Source organism: Mauremys reevesii, linkage group 27, assembly GCF_016161935.1.
Source record: "Mauremys reevesii isolate NIE-2019 linkage group 27, ASM1616193v1, whole genome shotgun sequence".
Lineage (NCBI taxonomy): Eukaryota > Metazoa > Chordata > Testudines > Geoemydidae > Mauremys > Mauremys reevesii.
The window spans coordinates 1,733,444-1,759,388 of record NC_052649.1 but is presented as its reverse complement, the minus strand read 5'-3'; the positions used below and the strand labels follow the sequence as shown (position 1 = coordinate 1,759,388).

Below are 25,945 nucleotides of genomic sequence, written 5' to 3'. Positions count from 1 at the left end.
AAAGACTGGGACTGTTCATCCTAGAAAAAAGAGAACTAAGGGGGAATATAACAGAGGTCTATAAAGTGTGGAGAAAGTGAATAGGGAAACGTTATTTACCCCTTCACATAACACAAGAATCAGAGGGTCACCTGATGAAATTAATAGGCAGCAGGCTTAAAAACAAACATAAGGAAGTACTTCAAACAATGCAAGTCAACCTGTGGAACTCATGGTCATGGGATGTTGAAGGCCAACTTAACTGGGTCAAAAAAGAATTAGATAAGCTCATGGAGGACAGGGCCATCAATGGCTTTTAGCCAAGATGGTCAGGGACGCAATCCCATGCTCTGGATGTCCCTAAATCTCCGATTGCCAGAAGCTGGGACAGGAGAACAGAGAGCAGACCACTCAAATGTCCTGTTCTGGCCATTTTTATGTTAGCTGAAAAAGTTAATCAAAACCAACCCTTTTTTGTGAAGAGGTTTGATTTAGATAAATTGGCATTTCTGACAAAAACGTTTTGTTGGAAAATTCCTGATCAGTTCTAGTTATCAATTGAAAGAAACAAATTGGTAAGTGAGAAAAAGAAAAAGTTCAGAACTTGATAAGAGTATTTGGTAACACAACAAACTGAAATACTGACAATGTAAAGTGAATTTAGTAAAAGCAAATTTGTTATTTAAATATACCCATTTTTATATAGACATTTTTCATTCCCAATAAAGTCACTGAAAACATTTCCATGACTTAGAAGGACGTTATAAATGGTTGGCTGATAGAGAAAGTGTAATTTCAAATACAAAAAATCTGCAAGGAAAAAAAAAATCCACCTTATCAGAGCAACTGAGCTAATCTGTGATGCTTATATACTGCACTAGAGTTTAATTTTACATTCCCTTGTATTTAAGCTCAGACAGAATGGCAAACACATTCTTGAATGCAAGATACCTTCTTTGAAGGCGCTCCTGTAGATGGCACATCAATTACAGAAGATGAATTAGTGTAGTTTTGTAAATATGATCCATCTCCAGGGCTAGGGGTTTCTAGTGGCAAAATTCCAAAACTGAGAAAAGAATGAAATGGAGATGTCAGAACCAGGGCATCCTTGAAAAGCAGTATTATATTAAAAACATTTCAGAGGAAGCTTGATCTTGTTCCATTTGCAGCTGTGCCTCTGACTTCCCATGTAAGGCCTTGTGCAAGTCTCTCTATGCCTCCATTACCATCTATAAATTAGGGATAAGATTACTTCTTTTTTACTACCCTTTCTCTGTCTTGTCTATTTAAATTGCAAGTTTTTTGGGGACAAGGAAGTTCTCTTACATTTACAGTAGCTAGCACAAGAGGGTTCCGATCTCAGCAAGGGCCAACAGGCTTTGCTGCAATACTAATTAATTATTTTTAAAGGAAGAAAACGGCAGAGTCATGATCATGAGACAGAACATGTGAACCTATATGGGGGGGGTACCGTCCTTCAAATCAAAAGGTATTACAAATCCCTAATGCAGCTTTTACTATTATTAACTGTTTGTTTCAAAGTTGAAAAAGAAATTCACAATCCTTTTATTAGTGACTCTTCTATCGCAGACGTTGTACCAAGCAACACACAGAATCAAAATGCCACTCTTCTAAAGTCACAAACTGCTGGTGGCTTATTTAATTAGTTACTGAAGTTTGTTCTAAAAGTCTGATTTTTTATTTTTTTGGGGGGATGAAAAACTACCACTACTAAAACATGAATGGCTACTTTTTGTAAGTGGTTTGGCTTTTGTCTCAGCAGCATTATTTACCAAGTACTGCTTGGTGCCACACAATAGAGAGAGAAATACATGGTTCTTGCCCAAAGACACAAGGAACAATGGCACAAAGCAAGGTTTTAAATTCCCAGTCTGAGTCTTACCTTGGTGTCAATGGGCTCAGAGCAGCTGGTCCTCCCAGTAAACTCCGACCAGTTTTTGGTTTATTTTGAGCCTGTTTAGACAAAATGGCAGTTCCTGATCCAAGAGGGATAGCATCTGGTGAAATTACAGCCGAGTCAATGTAAGACATAGAGGAATCTGTGTTCAAGGAGGAATACTTTGAATTGGAGGATTCCAAGTTGAGTCTGTTCAATTCCTGAAATGGAAGACATCTTTTATAACATTCACTTGCAAGTATTTCTTAAGTCGTTCATACAAACTAGGACAACTGCTTCGAAGGTCAGAGGGTTGGGTGAAACTTACAATTGTGTCTTGTGGAGTTTCCATAAGGACAGTCTCAGGCTGTCTGTGGGATATGTTGTGATTAGACACCAATGTTGTGCAAGTGTTGGGCAGGCAGCTGCTGAAGTTCTGCAAAGACGTTAATTTAAATGTTTGGTCAGGGTCTGGCTTCTCACCTGTAAGAGTGAAGAAAGTTTTAACCAGTGTTATCCATGATCAAATATATTTGGCGCTTGGGTAAAAGCAAAATAGAAGGGACACTAGGTATCTTAAGAAAAGTGAGCAAGTTTTTGTGCGTTTGTTTTTAAAAGCACTACACTAGGGACTTTAAGTTATTTTGGATTTCAGACCTTACTCTACCTCCTCTATCCATTTCATTTAATCCCCTGGAGAATTAGATAAATTAATGGAGGATAGGACCATCAATGGCTATTGGCCAAGATGGTCAGGGATGCAACCAAATGCTCTGGGCGTCCCTAAGTCTCTGACTGCCAAAAGTCAGGTCTGGACGACAGGGGATAGATCACTTGATAATTGCCCTGTTCTGTTCAATGTGTCTGACTCATCTGGCAATAGCCACTGTCAGAAGACAGGATACTGGGCCAGACTGACCATTGGTCTGACCCAGTATGGTCAGTCTTATGTTCTTATCCTAGGCACAAAGTTCCTAGAAATCCACACAAGAATGTAGGAAGGCTTATTGACACATCAGTGTTCACTTATCTCAAAGAGAATTGGACAGAATCATCTACTAGCTGGTCCCTACAAAATTATCTTGGAAGATAAAATTCTGACTGAGTTGATCAGAAATCCACAACAAAAGTTGGAAATTAACCCAAAAATGTGTCTTGGAATAATCTGAATGAAAAAGAATGGTTAAAAAAAAAGTGTATGCTTTTAGATGTGGGCAAGTTTCTTCTTTAAGTTCTGTGGAGCTCTTATTACAGAAAAGAGGCTATCAGAGGTAAACTGCAGCACAATTTTTCCTCTTCCAGGGAAGATGTATTTGGTCCTCTCTCTCTCTCCTCCCTTCCCCCGCCTCCCCACAGCAGCTCATTTTTAGAAGTCACAATAGCCAGACAGTCAGGAAATGAGGAGCAGCTCCAGAATTAAACAGAAATACAACATATTTAGATGTGGATTGCTCTTGTGGCACTATCAAAGACATTTTAAGAAGTTTTTCAGTCAATTATTTGCATGAGAAAATACCAATTCCAGAGGGCAATTTTTTTTAAAGCATATCTCTTCACATTGAGTTCTGCAGACCTACCTATTTCACATAGCGATTCAAAAGGGGACCAGAGGAAAGGATTTAAACTAAGGCTCTTTTGGTAACATTCTGATCCTTTGGCAAGCCGGTCTGTCTTGCTGTAAGAGAATGAAAACAAATAGTTGAAGGAAAGTTAAAACAGCATTTACGTTGCACATAACTTTCAAAAAGAAGTGAGGGGAGAAGGAAACAAGAAGCTCTTTAGAGCTACTGTTATATTCTCATTTTGCGGACTACAGAAACAGTCAGTTAATTTAAAAGCTAGTCAATATTTTTGCATCTGAAATATTTAGAGAAAGTTTTAAGTTTACTCATTTTAATTCGTAATGAACTCTCAAAAACCATCACAGGCTTTAAGAGTTGACGAAAGTACAGCTTGATCGCTTGTAGAAGACCGGCATCTTGCTGTAATGAGTGTTCTCCACTTCCTGGCAAACAGCAAATAAACAGACTGTTTACTAGCTTCTGAGCCATTTTAGGTTGCAAAATGATTATTTGTATTCAGCATACTGGTGTCCAGTTCAATGTAACTTTGTGCTGGATAATAATTCGGGGGGAGGGGGGGGAGGAGGAGGAAGGAACATGGCTATTAAAAGTAACTTATTTTGAGGTCTTTCTTTTCTTTTTTTAGTAACTACTGATGCTATGCTTGACTATTAAAACCATTAAATGGAATATGGTTTTTGGATATTTTTTTTGTTTGTTTTTTTTTGTTTCTCTTAGGGAAAGCAGCAGGCTGACAATCCAGGTTATATTAAGCTTCAAATAATGCAGACACCAAAAAGAGAAGAGGTTCAATACTAACGAAGCCTGAAATTAACATTTAAGTGTGCTCAATCACATTGCAGCAATGCTATTAACTGTAATTAAGCAAAGAAACAACAAGATGTTTGGTATGTAGGGCTATCAACATTCTATGGTAGCAGAGAGTCTTGCACCCCGCCCCCAACACAAAGAACATTCAAAATATGCCTAATGTATTTTACAAAGATTTTTTTGTTTTTAAACATCTATACCATGTGTGACATTGCACCCCATATTCTTCATAGAAATAGTGTTATGATATGAATATGCCATGACTAAGACATGTTTTACGCAAGAGGGGTCATGTGAGATATCATTGAAACAGTTATGATCTACCGAATGTGTTTAGCCAATTTGTACGCATGTATCATTTTTGTATTTGAAGCTAGGAATATTGACCATGTATCTGGGTGATACCCACAACTAGCCCTTCAGGTACAACAATGAAAAAGTCAGACAGGGCTGATGGCCCATCAGCAGAGACAATGGACTGTGAAAGAGCTTAGTCCTCCTGTGGATGCTCCAAACAGCCTGCGAGTAATAGCTGCTACAACCCTGCAGACACATGTGATAATAGCTGCTACAACCCTGCAGACACATGTGACTGAGTCACCTGGCACCGGACCCCACCTTGGAAAGCCAGTGTTTTTCCACTGGAAGACAAACTGTTCCCGTCATACACAAAAGCTATCCAAGGCAGGGGAGTGACATCATTGTGGTTCTCCTCTGCCTCCCCACCCAAAGAGACACTGGGAAACACTGGAAAGAAGAACTGAACTGGGGGGAGAAGAGTTGAGCCCAGGCTGGAAGGATGTCTAGCCTGTGAGTAATAATACCTGAAGTTTCAAGCTGCAGGCCAGTGCAGCTGGCTTTCAAGAACCTTTGCAATCTGCCTGAAACAACATTTAGGGTGAGAAATTACTATTTGTAGCCAATTTCTTTAGTGAATCAAGCTTAGTTTCGTTTTTTGTTTTATTTGCTTAGTAAACTGCTTTGTTCTGTTTGCTCTCCCTTATAATCACTTAAAATCTGCCTTTTGTCATTAATAAATGTGTTTTATTATTAAACCCAGTTTGTGCAATTTCTAAGAAGTTGTGCATATCTCTTCATTGAGGAAGAGGGCGAACTTTTATGAGCTTGCGCTGTGCAGACTTTTCTATAAGGTGGAAGACAATATATCTTTGGGTCTGCACTCCAAGGGAGGTGGGCACCTGAGTGCTGGTGCAAGTCCTTTTAGCTCTGGGAAGACTCAGTTTATCTCAGTGTCTATCTCTTTCTGCAGGTGGGTGTGGCCCTGCCTGAGTGAGTTCTGGAGGAGGCTTAAGAGCCTGGCTCAGCAAGACAGGTTAAAGGGGACCCACGCGGGATTATTGGTATCTCAGTACATCAGGTGGCATCTTGAAGGAGGGCAACCCGTCACACTATGTTTAGAATATTTTACCCTTCTTTAATGCCTTTCATCAGAGGCTCTCAAAACACTTTACAAATACTAACCCTCCCAATGCACCTGTGAGGTAGCCAGTAGTTTTATGGTCCTCGGTGAAACAAGTATCCGGTTAACATTTGCAAAATGGCTTTCTACTGTGTAAAGACTTGCTAAATACAAAGGTTGGGGTTTTTTGTTTTTACTATTTCTTTTATTTTAATAAATTTATTGGAATCCTCCTTTGTGTCTATGGATGACGCACACTACCGGAGAGCGAAGCATTATTGTATAATCAAATTTAATATGCATGGTTCTCCTGAAAAAAAATCATTAAAAGTTAATTGGATGAAATTTTTGGAAGAGAGCCTCCAGAGAAGACAGCAATTCAATACAGAAATACTTGTGGAGGGTGGGCAGTAGTGATATATTGCTCAACAGGTGGCCACCTGAAAACTTCCTCCAAAGAAGGCTAATTTTTCTCCAACCAATAGGCCACATATTTTGGGGACAATGAGCACCATAAATAAATAAATCTCAAAACAGGTTCCTGTATTGCCAATTTATTCACCACCTACAAAAAAATCCAAAACAAAATAAAATAAGCCCACACACATTCCAAGAAATGTTAATGTGTATTTTCATGCAATTGGCAAACCACATGAGGGAGGCATCAGCCTTGCTCTATAGATTAGCATCATGTGGGTCTTGATCCTGCAATCTGCACTCTAAGCGATCACTTACATTTACAGTCACAAAGGGGCTCCACAGGTATCTGCCCATGTAGATCAGATTGCAGGATTGTTGGGGATACGTAACCCGAGAGCAGTTGTGACCTGTGGGGCTGTGCCACAAATATTTTCATGGCTAAGAACTGCCTCAGCCAAATCAAAATCCATTATCCAATAACCATCATCATAAAAAAGAAACCTTACCAGTATACATGTCCCAGTAATGAGAGGGTGAAGCATGCAGAGTCACCAAACTCCGTAACAACATCATCATGGCTTTTCTGTTTATTTAACACTCCACCAGATAAGATCTGCTCCCCTTCTGCCAGCCTTATTAAAAAAAACAAAAAGAGGCTTAACGGGCTTATAAGGCTCACAACAACGGTGGTAGTCCAATATTCCTATACTGTAAACAAACAAGATATGCTGTCAATACTAATGAGTTCCAAACTGGGCCCTCTCCTCCCTGACAAGAAGTCTCAAAATGTAGAGTATTGCACCCTCTGCTTTATAGAGACACCAGCAGTTTAAGTGCAGAACACTTACTCTCTGAAAGTCAGATACCTTTAAAGGGGTGTCAAGGAAAACAAGTGGATTTGGCTTGGTCTCCCAGCTACAGTGTACCATGTATGGTCTCTGGCAGCTCCATTCTTGTAATTTAACATGGGGCTGTCCAATGGACTTGGAATTTTGATGCCTTGCTTACTTACAAGGACAGAACGGGCAGGTGGAATCAAATGCCTGGCACAGTGTACTGCACATAGACATAACAGTACAATCTACCATGGATTGGTTTGTGCAGTCCAAAAGCAGGGATTTTAACATCACCGCAACTCTAATATTTTATTGGAAGGAAGGGACAGTACCTTTTTTTTTTTTTGCACGTCAGGGAGAGAGGGGGGGCTGGTCAGACTTGACAGTATCCCTTTGAGCTTGTCTGCACACCAACGATTGTACTGTTTTACCTAAACCAGTACAGTTTAAGTAATACAATCCCCCTAGTGTGAAGGCAGTTATGTTATTAAGATGCTTATTCCACTTCCTTTATGGGAATAAGCTATACCAGAATATAACTTTATACAGCTGTGATTGGCATGGGAGAAACAGAGCAAATCAGCTCACACTGGTCCCTTCCAAGAAGAGCGTTAAACTGATTTCTATTTCAACAGAATATGTGGCAATCAGATGTTCCACTTTACTACAGCAGGTATCATATCAAGAAATGTTAAAGTGGCACTATACTGAACAAAGTCAAAGTCTTAAATAAAAACAAAAAAGCAATTATCATTGATTTCCTCCCCATATTTACTTGCCCATTGCTGATGGGCAAGAGTTTTCCCCAGACCCCTCCACAAAACATCTTTCATGAAGCTTGGTTACCCAATGTGGGTGGGATCCCATGAGATGAGCTCCGTCCCATGAAAAAATATACAGTATGGTACAACCCAGGAAACAAATGTATCAAGTTCCGCCTACTGATTGCACTACAACAGAAGATAAGCATGTGCTTTATAGCCTGTTATTTAGCAGAAGTAGAGAATTCTCTATGCACCCATAAAAACAGCCATTAGGATTTGTTCTATCCAAGACTGCCTTGTTTCCTAGGACCCATTGTCATAACTGTGTTCAGCTGAAATATTCTTGCTGCCCGTCCAGTCCCCAGGGTCAGGCTTGGGGAGGGCACAGAAGGCAAAACATTTTTATGGAGGGCCCTGAATCTTGGAAGTCACTCTTTCCTATGGTCTGCAGGATCTAGTACAAGCTGCATCTGTTAAGTCTGGCTTTCTTTTGTGAATGGATGAAGGTCTAATTTTAAGAAGCCATACTGCTTGGTCAATATTTTAAATCACATTACATGATATGACATAAAAAAACCCAAAGTTAAAAACATGAAGTTTAAGCATAAGTCCAGTTTCCTACAGAGTCATACCTTCCAGAGGACAGCTCCCTCGGAAATCTATGTTAATATTCTACCCTTGTAATATGCTCTAGTTTTCTGTCACAGCCTCCAACAAGCTGTTTTTGAAAAACAGCCCTTCCTGTTGCTGAACCCAGACTGCTATGCTACCCTTTAGCAGCACATGGCAGCTTTCTTCTAATTATTGTAGGGATTCTCTTTCCCCTTCACAGCTGACTTTAGTCTTAAGAGGAAACCAATTCAAATGTGAAAAGAAACTTTCAGTATAAGAGACACTGCTCAAGAGCAGGCAGAAGATAACTAGAAGAATAGACAGTAAGTGAGAATCTACTTGATTTTTAGCCACTCTGCTGAAACTACCATCCAGGATGCCAGTTGCAATGCTGATTTTGTGATGTGGCTAGGAAAGATATTGATTGCAACAATAAAACTCATTCCACTGGAACAGCAAACAGATAAATATAGATCATCATTGATCCAGACCAGATCTGAACCAACAACTAGAAGCATACTTTGACAACCCCTCATTTTGAGCGAGGTCCCTCATTTCAGTCACAAAGTTCCCCGTGTTCCACACAAATTTGGTGTCCCCTTATTTTTATCGTTGAAAATTAATCAGAAATGCAAAGTCGTGAATCCGAGGTTATACAGTTGCTTACTCTAAAAGGAAGGAATCCCACAGCATTTTAAGTTCCCTGCATAAACATTATTTCTTCTCTGCCACCCCCACGTTGGGTCTTTGTCATATGTTGTGTCCCACATATGGGCCTCAATAGTTTGAGAGGTCTGCCTAGATGTGAATGGGAAAGGGGACACAGAAGGCATTTACTTTCTCCCCAACAAAGTCTGTAGCCTTACCAGACTAGTCTCATCTTATAAAAATTTAACTCTAAATGGGCTACATTCATCTGTGTGGAGAGCCAGCTCAAGGCCTATACACCACTTATGTCCCACTTAATGTCTATTTTGAAGACTTAAGGGGTACATAAGGCTTGGGTGAACTAAAGTTTCTATCTTCCATCTGCACCAACTTGGTGAACGGTAACAGATTTACTGTTTTAAGGGTTTTAGGGTTGTTTTTTAAAGTTCTAGATTCACTTTAGCAGCAGTTTAAGAAACGAGCTACAACAAACTAAGGTGGACGCACTGAAGAGCACAGTCCCAAACTGGTTTCAGAAGTGACTTTCTATACAATTTCACAACTCCTTTGTAAAGCACTCAATACCTTTTAGCAGTTTCTGCAATATGGGCTATTGTTCTTTAGGTCCAAATCTGAAAGCAAAATTAATTCCACTTGTGATAATCCTGAGAGATGAAAGACCAGTGAATTACCAGTTTATGCAACACAGTTTCCTAAAAAAACCTACCAAAATACTGCAATACAATATAAATTGATGACTTACTTGCTGAGGTCGACACAACACTTTGCCAGCAGATATTTACATTGTGGGGTGGTACAGCTATGTCCCTTTAGGAGCCTGTATGCTTTATATGCCTTTCCTGAGCGGTAGTAACATGTTGCCAGCAAAAACAGTGCTTCCTCCGAGTGTACTAAACAAATAAACAAACCAAAAAAGCTGTTATCTTTTGATCATTTAATATTTTTGTACAAGTGGTTGAGCGCCATAGGACTGCTGGCAACAGGATACACAAATAATGTGATTCCTACTGTGAGGGGAAAAAACAGGACAGATTAAAGTAATCAAGTGTATTTCCTTTACTAGCCACAGCATAAGAGATTTCAGCATCCCAAGATCTTGTAGCAATCATGGCTGCCCCATCTACTGCAGTGAATGAACACCAATCATTTTGGCCCCCACATCTAACAAATGATTCACTATCTTTCTTAACAAATGTACTTGCAGAAATAAAGTGAAACAGTCATTTCTAATGGAAGAGAATTATTGCGACAGCTTCTTGAACATAGCAAGTCAAGGATCAGGAAGGTAACTTCATCACAAAAGTACTTACTAATAATATTTTGCTATCCGTATCTAGATGCATCTTAAAACAAGGTGCACAATTTTTCCTATTATAGGGTGGGGAAAAGACTAGGTAGCTGGGTGGATTTCAATGGGACTTGGGTGCCTTTGAAAAATGTGACGTGTTGGTACTATTCTTTGGGTAAGGATTACACATCCACCCTTCAGTAAGTCAGACTGAACTCACAACAGCCACTTTTAAACTCATTTTAGTATCGTTTCGGTGGTTGTGTGGAAAGGGTCTTAATTAAATTATATTTTCATTTCTGTCACAAAGTATTTACACTTTGCAAAAATTGGGGCTACAAAGAGAGGATCCAAAGAGACATGTATTTGTAATACGGAAGGGGACTAGGACTGACCGTTTTTAGAAGGATCATTTAGAACAGAGAGGACTTCAAGGATGTCAAGACTTCACTTGCTATCAGCTCAAAAAATGTTGATCTTAAAAGAAAATCTTTAGCAAGAAGGCATCTTTCCCTCCCCCAAGTTGGCTGATGCTGCTGCCTCATTGTAAACCACTTGAACTAAGGACAGACTGACCAAAATAATCTGGAAATGATGCATCTTATGAAGATACAAAAAAGTTACCATGAAGTATTGAAAGCAGCAACAGCCAGACTGCCATTTATTTGATGTGCATATGCAACTTCGTTCTTAATATTAAAGAAAATTTAGGCAACAGATTAAAACAAAGATTTATTCATTATTTTGTTTAAGAGAAAATAGGTATGAAATGGTAGGAAGCGAGGAAGGAGAAGGGCTTATAGGAGGTCATGGAGGAGAAAGAAGCATGAAAGGGAGTGGAGCAGGAAATCTGAGTTGTCCTTAGACAAATGGACCAAGTTAAATAAGGAGATTGATTTGTGCAGCTGAGTGCTATCTGCATGGCATCAGAGAGTCACACCAGGTTTGACTGCATTATAGTGAAGGAATAGAAATCCAGATGAGTGTGTCTCTGTTGCATTATGTTCTGCTGTGAGCTACACTCAGTTTCTGATTATCACTACAAAAGTTTTTTTTCTCCTGCTGATAATAGCCCACCTTAATCGATTAGTCTCATTAGAGTTGGTATGGCAACTCCAATTTTTTTATGTTCTCTGTGTATATCTATCTATCTACCTACTGTATTTTCTACTGCATGCATCTGATGAAGTGTGCTTTAGCCCACAAAAGCTTATGCTCAAATAAATTGGTTAGTCTCCAGGGGCCCTGAAAAACACTTGTGGGGGCCCCTGTGGGGCCCGGGGCAAATTGCCCCACTTGCCCCTGCTTCTGGGCAGCCCTGCAGGACCATGAGGGGAGGTAGCAAAAATTAAATTTCACATTTAAGCTGAGCAAGTAGTTTACAAAACTAGAACAAGAAGTGTGGTATGCACCTTGCCCTATGTATTTTAGGTGCTAATATTTTTTTCCGCCCAAGTTTTAGGAAGTAGAATTTTAGGCACAGGTCTTTCAGGTTACAAAGCAAGAACATCATTCCCATTCCTGCTTTCCAGCCAATTCAATACATTCACCATTTCAAACCCATAGGAAGTTTCACTGCTCAATTTCACAGGTTTAAACAGTTACTGATCAGGTTATTGCCTATAAGAAAGCTTCTCATACTCCATTTTACAAGTCTCAGTTTCATACCCCATGAATCTTTGCTTTTTAATTTAAATTGATTCTATTCAGAACAGAAGTTAAAGAATTATAGCCTAAGTCAGGCACATTTGTGAAGTGATACCATGAGTCTTCTTGATTCTCAGGAACTCTTATCCTCTCTCTTCCACCACTGCAGAGTACTATAATTGATGTGGGGAAACTGAGGCCCTGAGAAATTAAGGTCCCATATTTCCATTAATTTTATGTATCCAATGGGAGCGGTCTAGGACCCAATTTTTCCAGAGTACTTTGCATTATACAGCACTTTATATGTTCAAAGCACAACTCCTACTGCCTTCAGTTGCAGCTGGGAGTGCTCAGCACTCCTGCAAATCAGACCCCAGAATATCAAGATGGGCACCCAGAAAATAAGGAATGCAAAATTAATGATCATCTATAAAAAGTTTGATTTAAGTGACTTGCTTAGCATCTCACAGGAACTCTGTGGAAGAAGCAGGGATAGAATCCAGTTCTCCAGGGCAGCATTCAACTACCTTAACTATGAGGCCATTCTTTATCTTCCTGCAATCCCCTACCTCACTCACTACAGACCTTCCAAATTCTCAGCAGCATGAAGCAGTGTGTCAAAACAAACACAGCCCTCTTCACACACAACAACTTTCATTTTTCCAGACAGATACATCCTATGCACTGAATGAGGCAGGGGTAATGTGGAAAAAATAGTGTGAATTCATGTAACTAAGACTGCTTCATAATATATACAGACAAGGGGCAAATTAAGTTATACAGGCAACCTTAACTCTGGGATTTCCTGCCTTTTCAGTTCTTGACTTTGCAACCTTAATGTTCTTTTAACATTGTATTTGTGTGTAATATATGTAGCTGTATACTGAATAAACTATATGAGGAGATGAATAATGGGTGGATAGATGAGAGAGAGAAGATACAGTCTGTAGGTAAAGTTTTCAAAAGCACCTAACAGGATTTGGGCTCCTAACTCACTTGACTTTTCAACTGTATATGTGAACTGTGCATTTAAAGTAATCATATATGCACAGTTCTCAGCAAAGGAAAGGAACTCTTAAGTAGAAGCCAGAAAGAAATGAGGCCCAAAGTCGTCCCATTTCTTTTACAGAACTTGAAAAGTTTTAGTGCAAACTGGCTTGCTATCTTGGCAAACTAATTATCCTTGAAATCCTTTCAGCAACTTTTTTAAAGTTTTGTGTATAAATCAAAACAATTTAAAAATTATTAATAAAATAATCACACACACTGGTCAGCCAAATTCAATTATTTAATAGTTTGTTATGTAACAAGATATAGGCCAGCACATGTGTTTGTAGCAAAGTATTGTGCTGCTATGCTGCAGACCAAGACTGAAAAGGAATTTTTGGACAGCAGCTCCTTGATCCAGAGAAGTTTAAATACATGGCAAAGGCGTTACGTTCGAGCTCAGAGAAAGGGCATAAGCCAGAACGCTCATTGTTTTTTTGCTGACCACTTTGTGTAGCAACATTGATTATGAAAGCCTCTATGTCCAGCAAGAGGTGAGGAGCTGCAATTGGAAACTGAATCTGGGCTAGACAAAAATAGCATCGTGATCCAAGAATAAAAAAAAAGGTATGTAAATACAAAGAGTTTCAGCCAGAAGCAAGCTTGGCAAATAAAGGTCCTGAAGGTACTCCACTTCTTTAAAAAAGAGTAAGATTTCAAGTCTTAAATCAAGAGTAAGATTTATAGAAGTATTTGTCAAATAAGCCATTCTGAAGAGGCACCATCTACCTGAAATATATTCAGTTCAATTAAAAGTAGTTTCATGTACCGTATCTACCCCGTCAAACAGAGATTTTTTTAAAGTCACATTTTAAAAAAAAGTTTCTCCCATCGCTATATGAAAGACCCACACAAACACGGTAAACTAATATACTACAGGGGAGAACAGTGAAACCCAGAGTAGTCCAGGGTGTATAGCAAATTGAAATGATAAAAAAAATTGTTTTTCCCTCTACTCTTATAGTAAGTTTAGGTAATACCTGAGATTGTTACAAGTAACATTTGATTTTTATCTTGGCTGTGTCTCTTCAATTGCAGGGAAGTTTTTAGAATAGAAAGAAATAAATCTTTATTATCCAAGTGAAAAAGAACAGAAGCCCTAAACATCCTAAGCAAACTTAAACCATTAATTCAATATTAGCGAGGCACGTACCTTCTGCATATAGTCTTTCTGCCAGAAACACTGCATCTCGATAAGCATAATGATTAAGTGCTTGCCATATAGCAGCCTGCAGAAGAGAAAAATACATTTTCTGATGTGTGTAAATGGATACATATGATTAAAATTCACAGGGAAAACCTTTTTTTAAAAATCCATATTAAACGCAGGAAATACCAAGGACCAACGTCCATTGCCAAAGGCCCAGCAAAATTAAATTGCCTAGTAAATGTTCAATATTGAAAGGCTACACAAGATTAAAAACCTTAAGAATAATTTTAAAATGACTGCCTGAGAGAGAGAGAGATGCATATAAGGAATGGGTCCATAGTACAGACTTCACTATATTTTAAAGGCATGTAAAGAGGCCTAATGTTCTAACTTGGCATACGTATTTCTCTAATATTACGGACACAACTGTCATGTCCTCCCACCCCCCTACCCCCAGTGTCTGTTGCTGTAATGTACACCTGTTTATGAACCAGATCCAGCTCTCACTAAAGTCAAGTGGAGTCTTTTCCACGGATGAGTGGAAGTGGGACTGTGATCTATATATGATTGAGTATTGCTGTAAGAAGTTACTACCAAAAATTATATATCTAAAGCAAAAGGATAAGAACATACTCAGGAGCCTATAGTGACACTGAGCAATCTACATTTGTTCTTCTGTTTGCAGCTCTTATATTAAATTAATAAATACTGAGCAAAGAAAGTTAATCTGTACCTACTACATATTAATCAAGTTATAAACAAACCAGTGCAATTCTGTGGGTTTTTACCAACAGCTGATTACCACAAACTACACTGAGACAGCTTAGAGATCATGCCAATGGCAACATCAAACACTGTATGATTGCTAACTATCAACTGCACATGATAGCAGAATGGCATTTTCTGTGAGGGTACAGCTGCACACATTCCACAGTGAGCCAAGATGAACATGGTCCATTCTTAGGTGGTGTGTGAAAAACAATGTCTTATTTCCATTGATTGGAGCTCTGAGATTCTATATAGGAATGCACAAACTGCAGTGAGATGTCTAGGGAATTGCGTATATCACAAAGATTGCACTTATACATTTGAACACAGACTGAGTAGTTTGTTCATCTATTGCTGAACAGTCACACAGTTATCATCCCTAGACCTTATCATTACCATTAGTCCTTTGGGTTTTTGTTGTTTTTTTTAAGTTAGTAATATCAGAGATCAGAATACCTCAAGTGATTAGTACTTTTCCTGTTTAAAAATGAAATATCAGTTTATTTTTATTTAACCTGGTGATAAACATTAGTGGAATTTTAGAACACTTAGTGGAGGAAAATCTGTGCCATTTTCTTGAAGATTTGTGTTTTGAGCCACTCAGTGTCTGTGCTGCATGCCTCCACTAACCTGGTTGAGAGAGACTGAGGAGTAATAGGTAGAAGCCAGAACAGCCCGGAAATAAGTTCTAAACATTTTTTGTTTTACCCAATTTAAAACTGATTTCCCTTCTAATTTTGGAGCGTCATACGTGCATGCAAAGGGCAGTCTAGATGTGACATTAATAGTGTTACTCAGGTTGCTGCCACTACTTAAATGATGTATTTACTGTGGCAGAGCTGGAAAGTTCCTCTAGCTGTCCTCTCAACAGGTAGGCCAGGACTACAGTTCAGAGCTTTGTTGGCATAGCTACGTCAGTCAGAGCTGACATTGCTGACACTGGATGGGGAGGGCCAGGGCTAAGGTGGCACAAAACATTTTCTGTCTCAGGTGCTTCGCTGGCTGGTTCTTGCTCATAAGCTCAGGGTCTAACTGATTATCACGCGTGGGGTCAGGAAGTAATTTTCTCCCCAAGGTCACTGCCAATCTGACCTGGGTTTGGTTTTTTTTTTGCCTTCCTCTGTAGTGTATGGGAGCAGGTCTAGATAATCCTAGCAAGTAACATTTATTACATACTCATTTCCCTGCCATCGCAGGGGCCTCAGGCACTTGTGCACCTTCTTTGCCTGTGGCACATAAATGGAGTCGCCTCTGGACTGTAATACTTTGGCCTGATTTCAGTTGCTGGGTTTAGTGTGCGGATATTGGTGACCTGTGCTATATAAATGGCCAGCCTAGATGATCGGGTGGTCCCATCTGCCTTTAAACTCTACAACTCTAATAGGCACCACTATGGTGTCATGTTATTAACCATAGGGACTCTATATTCAGCCTACACAGTAGAGTTTTGAATAACTATGTAGATTATTATACAGGAAATTTCTATACGAGATCACTAACCATTCACCTGTAGATACCTCCAATACATTTAAAACTCAACCATTTTTAAATACCTGTGAAAGCCATTTTTGACTGAGTCTCTTGGTTTGATTGATATACTGCAAGTACAGTATTTTTCAGTTTAAAAGCCCAGTTCACAACAGTATTGTTGTGTATCCAAGAGAAGCTTAGTCACAAAGTTTGCCTGAAGCGATCGTCTTCTGTTTTATCCTGAACCAGTTCAAATTTTGTTTTACACCTTTCAGGAGGCACAACCCGGAGACCTTCAAGTCACCTCCGCACCTTTCAGACTGTGCATGGGGCAGACCTGGCCCCTTGCATCAATTAGAGCCGCACCAGAGTTCCATTTTCCTCCTGTTACCTGCTGTGCCTCCTCCTTTACTCAATCAAATGTCTATATCTGAATGACAACAGGTCATATCTATTTAGACCTTGGGTTTGTATCTTTGATGCTAAATAAGTGATTATTGAAGAGTTTTGAGTCAGTATACTTCTGGCAACCTGCTCTTGTTTGAGAATTATAACCTTGCCCGAGTCTGGCATAGGCTGTAAGCGAGTGACTTTTGGTTGTGTTACAGTTCTATCACATCTACATTATAAAATTGATACCACAAACCGGTTCAGCCAACCACCACTGCTGGTTAGAGGCCCAGGATTGGAACAGCAGGCCTGTAGAGTGTGTTAGTATAGCTCATACTCTACAATGACAGTCATTCTGAAATCAAAAAGAAGCAAGTTTTATGGCCTGAATCCATTAATGGGTGACAGTCAGATTGGTGACTCACATGTTGCTCTACAGATTAGTGTAAGAGAGAAAAAGAACCACCATGCTACAACACAGTAGGTTTTACAAAACAAATTTAACTGGTCTTTGGCTTCAGACTGCCAACAAGAGTGAGCAATAATTGTGGTGATAGTTCACCTTGCAGAAACAAAGCAAGGAAACTGTAAGACGGTCATTGAACATATTAAAGCAGTTGTTACCAAGACTAATGCAACAATTCAGCATGCCAAACTGAGGCAGTGCCTTCACAGAACCATTTTGGTGCTTCCCCCTGCAGCACACTGACAATTGCAGTTGTATCAGTGCATTCTAGGAGATACAAAGCACCAATTCACAGGGCACAGAACTGTTGCTGCAAGCAAGTATTTACCCAATAAAAACTACTCCTCCATTTGCTTTAGAACTGGCTGACCTAGTGCAGCTGAACTGTTTGTGGTTTCTCATCTACAACGGGGACAGGCCTTTTTAGGTGGCACCTGTTCATCCAGACCAGAGGTAGAGATCTCACCACTGTGGTTGCAACCAACATTTAAATGATTCAGACAGCTGATCTGCACGGACACAGGGCATGATACAGGGGTTGCAGGTTCAAAGTGTTCCAACCAATAGTTTATTGTAACACTTTCCCATAGAGTAGACCAGGGGTTCTCAAACTTCATTGCACCGTGACCCCTTTCTGACAACAAAAATTACTGCATGACCTAAGAGGTGGGACTGAAGCCTGAGCCCGCCCAAGCCCTGCCGCCCTGGGTGGGAGGCCCAAGGCCAAAGCCCAAGCCCCACTGCCTCAGGCAGTGGGTCCAAAGCCGAAGGCCAAGTGCTTCAGCCCCAAGCCAGGGGGCAGGGGAGGTGTCTGTAAATCTGAGCCCCACCACCCACACCTGAAGCCCTCAGGCTCTGGCCCTGGCCGGTAGTGCTCTGGCTTCAGCCCCAGGCCCCAGCAAGTCTAATGTCAACCCGGCGACACCATTAAAATGCGGTTGTGACACACTTTGGGGTCCCGACCCAGTTTGAGAACTGCTGGAGTAGACAGAGCCCAAGGGCTTGTTCACGTTCTTCTCTCTTCTTACCCACAAACTGTTGTTATAAATCTCAGAGAAGAACTCCAAAACTATCATATCAGCTGCTGTGCAATGAGAAAGCTTCTTCAAGGAAAAGACAAATGCTTTTTCATCCAGGGGAAAGAATTTGAAGCCTTCGCATGCCAACCCCACCTTTCCACCCAGAAAAGCTTATTCAGCATCTGGATGTTGCACAACAGCTAAACCAAATATCTAGGCAAAGGGAACAGGGGGCTCTGCATGGTGCGTGCTACCTGCATCTGCAGGCACTGTCCCCACAGCTCCCATTGGCTGCGGTTCCTGGTCACTGGGAGCTGCGGAGCCGGCGCTGGGGGCATCGTGCAGAGCTTCTCTGATCGCCCCTGCTCCTAGGGGCCGCAGGGACATGACAGTTGCTTCCAAGAGCCAACTGGACTTTTAATGACCTGGCAACCCTAGATTCCCCCCGCAGAGAGCCAAGCTGGCGCTTGTGGCTGCAACCCTGCAGAGGGATGCTGAGGATTGGGGCTTCCAGCTCATGGTATGGAGACTTGCTGCGGGTCAGATGAAATGAAGCAGCAGGCCAGATCCAGCCTGCGGGACGTAGGTTCCCCACCCATCTTAAAGGCTATGTCAAAAGCACTGTACTCTTGTCAACAAGAAGGGCCTGTCCACATTGCTGATTCCATGACCAATGTAGACAAGGATTTTTTTCCTTTTAAGAAAGACCATTATAGACTACCCCCAGCCTGAAAATCAGTCTAAAATTAAAGGGAAACCATGGTTTCATTGCATGGTTCTTGGAGGTAGGGAAGCAGCCTTACTGGCCAGGGAACCTTTGCTAACGATAACTGTACATGGTTGTTTCTATCATGTTATCAGCCACAATATTACTCCTGGGGGAATTCTGCACCAAAATACTAAAAATTCTGTGCATAATATTTTAAAATTCTGCATTTTTTTGTCAAAATAAAGCAATATCATCCAGCTAGTTTCAATTATTTTGGTAATTTATTTAAACTATAATTCAATGGACGGAGAATGGGAGTGGGGAACACTGGAGGAAATCACCAACCCCCCCGTCTAATAGTAATGTAGCTAGTATTCTAAGTACTAGTCAACAAATATATGCAGCCATATGCTCAGTGTTACATCATAGGCAACTGAAGAGCAAGTGAGGGCTGGGGACTCAAACCACAATTTATACTGGCTACTGACCATCTCCAATAAGGTCAGTAGAAAACAGTTCATGGAGCACATTTTGATAGGAAATTTTTTCAGTCCAAAAATTTAGACCAGTTCTAATCACTAAAGCACCATATGCATTTATAAGGCCATACTGTCCACTCTGGGAAATGTAAAGGAGCCTTACAATTTTTACACCTGTTTTATACTCGTGGGGGAATTCACTATGAACAATGGGAACAATTCACTAAGCAGGCAGGCTGCTACATTCTCCTCTGCCTGAGGGAACAGAGTCTGCCCCATGCCTATTTCTTCAGAAATACCCTGATGGTTTATGTCTCTACCGGCTGTTCTGGGTACCCAAACCAACCTGTCTGCACTGCCAGGTAGTGGGCGCATGACCGCTCTTGCAGCTTCCCTTTGCTTCCCCGTCAGAAGTCATTTTTCTGCGGGTAAGCAAAGAAATCTGCAGGGGCCATGAATTCTGTGCAAGCGCAATGACACAGAATTCCCCCAGGAGTACAATATGAACAGGGCCTTGGAAAGTGTCCATCATTAGATCTGGTTATGGCAGTCAATACCAGCTATTCAATATGATGAAAACACAAGGAACTGAAGCATCCAAGAAAACTGTTAAGAGCTGCGTTGCTGAAACTAAAGGTTTTTAGAGATGAAAATTAAAATGCACCTGTGTTATACGATAACACATGGAATATATAGCTTAATTTAGAATTGAAATTTGGACGTTTTAACTGACTTCATTTGGAGGTATAAAATGGTATGTCGTCTATTTAGGACAAGAGTCTGCCACCTTTACTCACTGCGAGTAGGATGTCAAGATCAGGCCCTCAAACTGGAAGCTCTTCAAGGCAGGCATTTGTCATCTTACATGTTTTTAAAATGCTACATATACAAATGAAACCACTACAAAGCTCTGTCAGGATTGTAAAAGTAACAGTTTTCCAAATTAAAAAAATATATAATCATCTGCTTTTGCAAGGTAGGGAGGGGATAGATGATTAGGGGGAGTGAAAGATCTCTTGAACGACCATCAACATGGTCGCAAAAGAATAAATGGACACAAATCTGACATCAGGAATCCTCCTGCTAACGATAGCTCATCTCAATTGATTAGACTCTGCCTGTTGGTATGCATACTTCCACCTTTTTTGTTCTCTGTATGTATAAATATCTCCTGTCTGTGTGTTCCATTCTTTTTGCTGTACAAAGGTACATGAAAAAAAAATCTGTTTTTACACATACACTAGTCGCTTGTAATGTTGATGAGTCAGAAATGATGCCTACTCTTACAGAACATATGCAAGAAGAATGGGATAACTGGGGAAAGAAAAAGTACCAGGAGTCCAGCCAAGCAACGAACACATAATCCAACAGCGTCATTTAAATCTGTACTGCAAAAAAGAGTCTGAATGCCATAGGCTTATTACATTAGTGTCAGAATGCCCCATAATCCTGTGGTTTTACTGCATTTATTACAACTGTCAGAATCACTGCACCATTGCTGTTTACTTTTAAGAACTGTGACTACAGATGACCAAAGTAGACTTCTAATGGAGGACAGAGTAACTAGGAGCCTACACAAAGGCTGCATTGAAAATGGCACAATTAGGATCTGCAATTCACACCAGTGCAACTCAGCTGGTGGTAGCAATGGTGGAGTCTGTAACTTAATCAGAATTCATGTTTTTCCAACCTTGTCATCCAACACTTAAACTGTGCCTATAATACAATCTCCGTCATTGCTGCCACCAGTAGGGCTGAGATAGTGGCAAATCATGAGTCCTACATGTACAAGTGTAGACATAATGACTGTGCATTGATGTTGCACTACCATATCAGCCTCTTTGGATAGCAAAAAAAGAAATCTGGTACTTCATCAAGTACACAGAATCCAAGTAGGTTTGTGTGATAACAAAAGCAGACTGCCATCAACAGCTCTCCCAAGTTAGAGAAGATGGCATTAAAAGTGTCTGCCCATTTTACAAACCAAATAATATACCTCAGATAAAATACTCCACATCTCTGCCATGGAAATTTCAGGATAGCAAATGTTTTCCACCTGGTTGGCCATAATTAGGACAGCAGAAAAGATGCTGATTACACGCACTTGTAAAAATGTTAGATATTGTTTGCTGTCATCCACTATGTCAGTGGGTGTTTGCTTCCTTTCCACACAGAAGCCTACACTAGTCAGTTTTTGCTAGAATTCCCAACTGTTGCTACCACCTGTCGAGCTCCAGAGATGGCAGCAGTGGGGAGAGTATTACTGGAAAAAGGGGTCCAGGTGGCTAGAAGTGTTTTTAGCACGTTGTCTAGAACGGTTCAGAGCAAACCTAAAGAATTTGGTGTAAAGAACACAAACTCCTTATCTACAAGGATAGTACCATCATTGCTACCACCTTGTTTAGACCAAGTCAATGGAGTAGGTGTTGTCTCTCACAAACAGCTACATCTTTTTTCCTTTTTGTGAGAAAAGGAAATAAAATAAATTACTGATACTTTCGTTGTGCTCAATATTGTTATTATGAATAACTATACAGTATGCTAAGCATCTTCCCAATGTGGGAGCTGGGAAAGGTTTAAAATTTACCGGGGGAAAAAACATGTTCTACAAGCAGCAATTCAAGACCTTTTAAACCCTATCTCCCAATTTATTTAGAGGTCTGGTGGAAGGGAAAGGGGAGAAGATAACCTGGGAAAGATTGAAGTGGGAGGGAACATAAAAAGGATGGCTAAGGCAAGTTAGATATGGTAAAGAGTGAAGGATGGATAACTTCTGACAGGGCATCACATCTGGAAAAATAGACTAAGATAAGAAGGGAAAATATACTGGAAAAACTGAGTTAAAGTTTTTTGGGTTTTTTTTAATCTAAATTATTCCCTCCTCTGGGTCTCTGAGGCATCCCATCTCTTTTAGACTGCAAGTTCCTTGGGACAAGAAATGTCCTTCATGTGTGTGTAATTCACAGAATGGAGGACATTTAAATAGTAAAACAGCAGATGTGGAGGATGTCTGAAACAGGAAAGGAGGAATCAAGGGGTTTCATAAGGGGTCAGGGTGGAGCAGTAGAGATGGGAGAGGTCTCTCTTGGAAGTGGACTAGTCACTATTATGATGGCCAATATCAACTCACTGTTTCCTTGTGCACCCTCCTCCCACCCGTCGGTCTGTATCCATCTGTTGTCTATCATCTTATGCTTAGATTGTAAACCTGTTGGGGCAGGGATTATCTTTTTGTCCTGTGTATGTACAGCACCTAGCACAGTGGGAGGGTCCCCATTCCCGACTAGCGCTCACAAGGGCGATGGCAATACAAACAGTAACTATAATAGGGCTGCGATGGGAGGAGGAGAGTCCCCTGGGATGGAGACCAGCAGCTGGCAGTGGTGGGTCCCCCCCCCCGGGAAGGGAAGCAGATAGAGAAGGGGGTGCCTCTAGAGATCTGAGGGGAGCCTGCCCTGGAAGTGGGGAGTGTCGGGGGGGGGGCTCTCTGGGCGGGGTGTGGACACGGAGGGGAGGGTCTACCTGGATCGGGGGGGGCCCATCTCAGGGGGGAGGGGGGCTCTCAAATCGCGGGGGGGAGGGGATAGGGTCCCACTCTAGGGGAGGGGTCGGGGCAGGTGCCCCCGCTGCAGGGGGCGAGGGCCCCACCAGGCTCCTGCCTTCCGGGGGGGCCCCGGGGGTCCCACCTCAGGCGGGCGCTGCGGGTCCCTCTGAGCGGGCTGGGGGCACCGCCCAGCCGGCCGCAGCCCCGCCTCGGAGGGGGTCCGCCTGGCCGGGGGAGGGGGTCAGCCCCTTGCCCCGGGAGAGGCCGGGCCCCGCTAGGCCGGGGCCGGGGCCGGGGCCGAGGCCTCGGTGCGGCTGCGGCTCGCGGCTCGGTACCTGGACGGGTTCCTGCAGCACCGTCATCCTGTCCCCTCAGCGCCCGCAGCGGGGCGGGCCCAGGCTCCGCCTCAGTCCGTGTCCCGGTCCCGGCGGCGGCGGCGGCGGCGGCTCGGCCCGGCCCGGCCCCTGCTCATTTAAACTCACAGCGACCGTTACCGGGGCAGGCACCAGGGAGGGAAGGAAGGAGGCCGGCCAGGCGCCGAGTCCCGCCGAGCGGGGACGGAAACACCCGAGGGGAGGCGGAAATAGCCGAATGGGGGCGGAAATAGCCGAGGGCGGAGCGGGCCGCCGCCGAGCGGAGACAGAGCGCCGAACGGATACGGAAACACCCGAGCAGCCGCCTTGGGGCCCGAGCTGACGGAGATAGCCGAGCGGGACCCGAGCGCTCCCTGCGGCACAGGCAGAGCTGTGAAGACAGCCAGGGTCTCGGGCGGCTGCGACTGCTCCGCCCATCCCTGCCGGTCTGCCTCGCCCGGCCCGATCTCTCCTCCTCAATGTCTCTCTCCCCCTTGTTTTCACCCCATTCTTGTCCCCCCTTTTTCTTTCTAAGGAATATAGGTAGCAGCATGACCTTTTTCTATGCAGCAGCAGCGGCCTCTGGTGGCCACTGGAACCTGGTCCATTACTGAATCCTCTCGAGTCTGAAAATGTCTCATTCCCCCTGGTCCTGCCCTGGAGCTGGCAGGCCCCAGAACTGAAAAGCTTGCTCTTCCAGCAGCATAGGCTGAGTGAGAAGAGTGAGGAGCTTTTGCTATTACTGCAAACTTGTCTACACGGGGAAATTGAAAAGCATGGCTATTCCAGAATAACTATCCTACTATCGCTGTTCTGGAATAATTCCCAGTGTGGACCAGAATAGATTCACACCTACCTTAACCTGGAATAATTTTCCCATGTAGACAAGCCTTTAGGAAGGGGGAGAGAAGCTGTCAGTGTTGAAGTGCTAAGAAGTTCAGGTTCTTGCATGGCAGGAATGTCTCTTTAGTTCAGAGGCGGATTCTTTTTCTGTTACAGACAAAGAGAATTGCAATAAAAGAATATTTTATTAAGGTTGCAAATGCAAGCACTCAGCAGTGAGAAAATGCCAGGGCACTGTTCATTCATTTGAAAAACAGGTTCATCTTAGTTTTTCTCTCCCCAATATGTGATCTCGTTTAGCTTTACCTGTTCCCTTAGCCTATAGATTAGGGCAGTAGATTAATTGCAGTTGACTCACACAATTAACTCAAAAAAGTAATCACAATTTAAAAAATTAATCACGATTAATCGCAGTTTTAATAGCACTATTAAACAATAGAATACCAATTGAAATTTACTAAATATTTTTGGATGTTTTTCTACATATTCAAATATATTGATTTTGATTACAACACAGAATACAAAGTGCACAGTGCTCACTTTATTATTATTTTTTATTACAAATATTTGCATTGTAAAAATGATAAACGAAAGAAATAGTATTTTTCAATTCACTGCAGACAAGTGTAACATTGAATAGAGCAGAGCACCACATGGGTGAGGTCTGACAACAACAAATACTGTAGTGCAATCTCTTTATCATGAAAGCGCAACTTACAAATGTCGATTTTTTTTGTTACATAACTGCACTGAAAAACAAAACAATGAAAAACTTTAGAGCCTACAAATCTGCTCAGTCCTATTTCTTGTTCAGACAATCACTAAGAGAAACAAGTTTTTTTACATTGACAGAAGCTAATACTGTCCGCTTCTCATTTGTGATTTTTATTGGTGAGATTTTTAAAGATAGCTACAGCACTCGACCCAAGGTTTAAGAATCTGAAGTGCCTTCCAAAATCTCAGGGGGCGAGGTATGGCGCATGCTTTCAGAAGTCTTAAAAAAGCAACACTCCGATGCAGAAACTACAAAACCCAAAACACCAAAAAAGAAAATCAACCTTCTGCTGGTGGTATTTGATCATATGATGAAAATGAACATGCTTCGGTCCGCACTTCTTTGGATCATTATTGAGCAGAACCCATCATCAGCATGGACGCATGTCCTCTGGAATGGTGGTTGAAGCATGAAGGAATATATGAATCTTTAGTGCATCTGGCATGTAAATATCTTGCCTCGCTGGCTACAACAGTGCCATGAGAATGCCTGTTCTCACTTTCAGGTGACATTGTAAACAAGAACTGGGCAGCATTATCTCCTGCAAATGTAAACAAACTTGTTTGTCTGAGCAATTGGCTGAACAAGAAGTAGGACTGAGTGGACTTGCAGGCTCTAAAGTTTTACATTGTTTTATTTTTGAATGCAGTTTTTTGTACATAATTCTAAATGTGTAAGTTCAACTTTCATGATAAAGAGATTGCACTACAGTACTTATATTAGGTGAATTGAAACTACTATTTCTTTTGTTTTTTTACAGTGCAAATATTTGTAATAACAAATAAATAGAAAGGGAGCACTGTACACTTTGTATTCTGTGTTGCAATCAAAATCAATATATTTGAAAATATAGAAAACATCCACAAATATTTAAATAAATGGTATTCTATTATTGTTTAACAGCGTGATTAATTGTGCAGTTAACCCCAATTAATTTTTTATCGCGTGATTAATTGTGATTAATTTTTTTAATGGCTTGACACCCCTTCTATTGATTAAGTATATGA

At 41.4% G+C, this 25,945-nt stretch overlaps 1 protein-coding gene across 6 annotated transcripts in view; it reads right to left on the bottom strand.

Moving 5' to 3' along the window:
• The window catches only part of CDC27 (cell division cycle 27), a 52,578-nt gene extending 29,090 nt beyond the window's left edge, over positions 1–23,488 (bottom strand). For 3 of the 6 annotated variants that reach the window (XM_039516704.1, XM_039516705.1, XM_039516707.1), the window contains exons 1-8: positions 23,303–23,487; positions 14,126–14,201; positions 9,733–9,880; positions 6,616–6,741; positions 3,454–3,551; positions 2,205–2,359; positions 1,883–2,097; positions 931–1,045 (exon numbers count right to left, since the gene is read on the bottom strand). In XM_039516704.1, coding sequence (XP_039372638.1) covers positions 931–1,045; positions 1,883–2,097; positions 2,205–2,359; positions 3,454–3,551; positions 6,616–6,741; positions 9,733–9,880; positions 14,126–14,201; positions 23,303–23,329 — 960 coding nt within the window. In that variant the 5' untranslated portion in view covers positions 23,330–23,487. Of the gene's footprint in view, positions 1–930; positions 1,046–1,882; positions 2,098–2,204; positions 2,360–3,453; positions 3,552–6,615; positions 6,742–9,732; positions 9,881–14,125; positions 14,202–23,302 lie in introns of all 6 variants that reach the window. The other 3 variants (XM_039516708.1, XM_039516709.1, XM_039516706.1) reach the window with 2 other exon arrangements.
• Between the last annotated feature and the right edge of the window lie 2,457 nt (positions 23,489–25,945).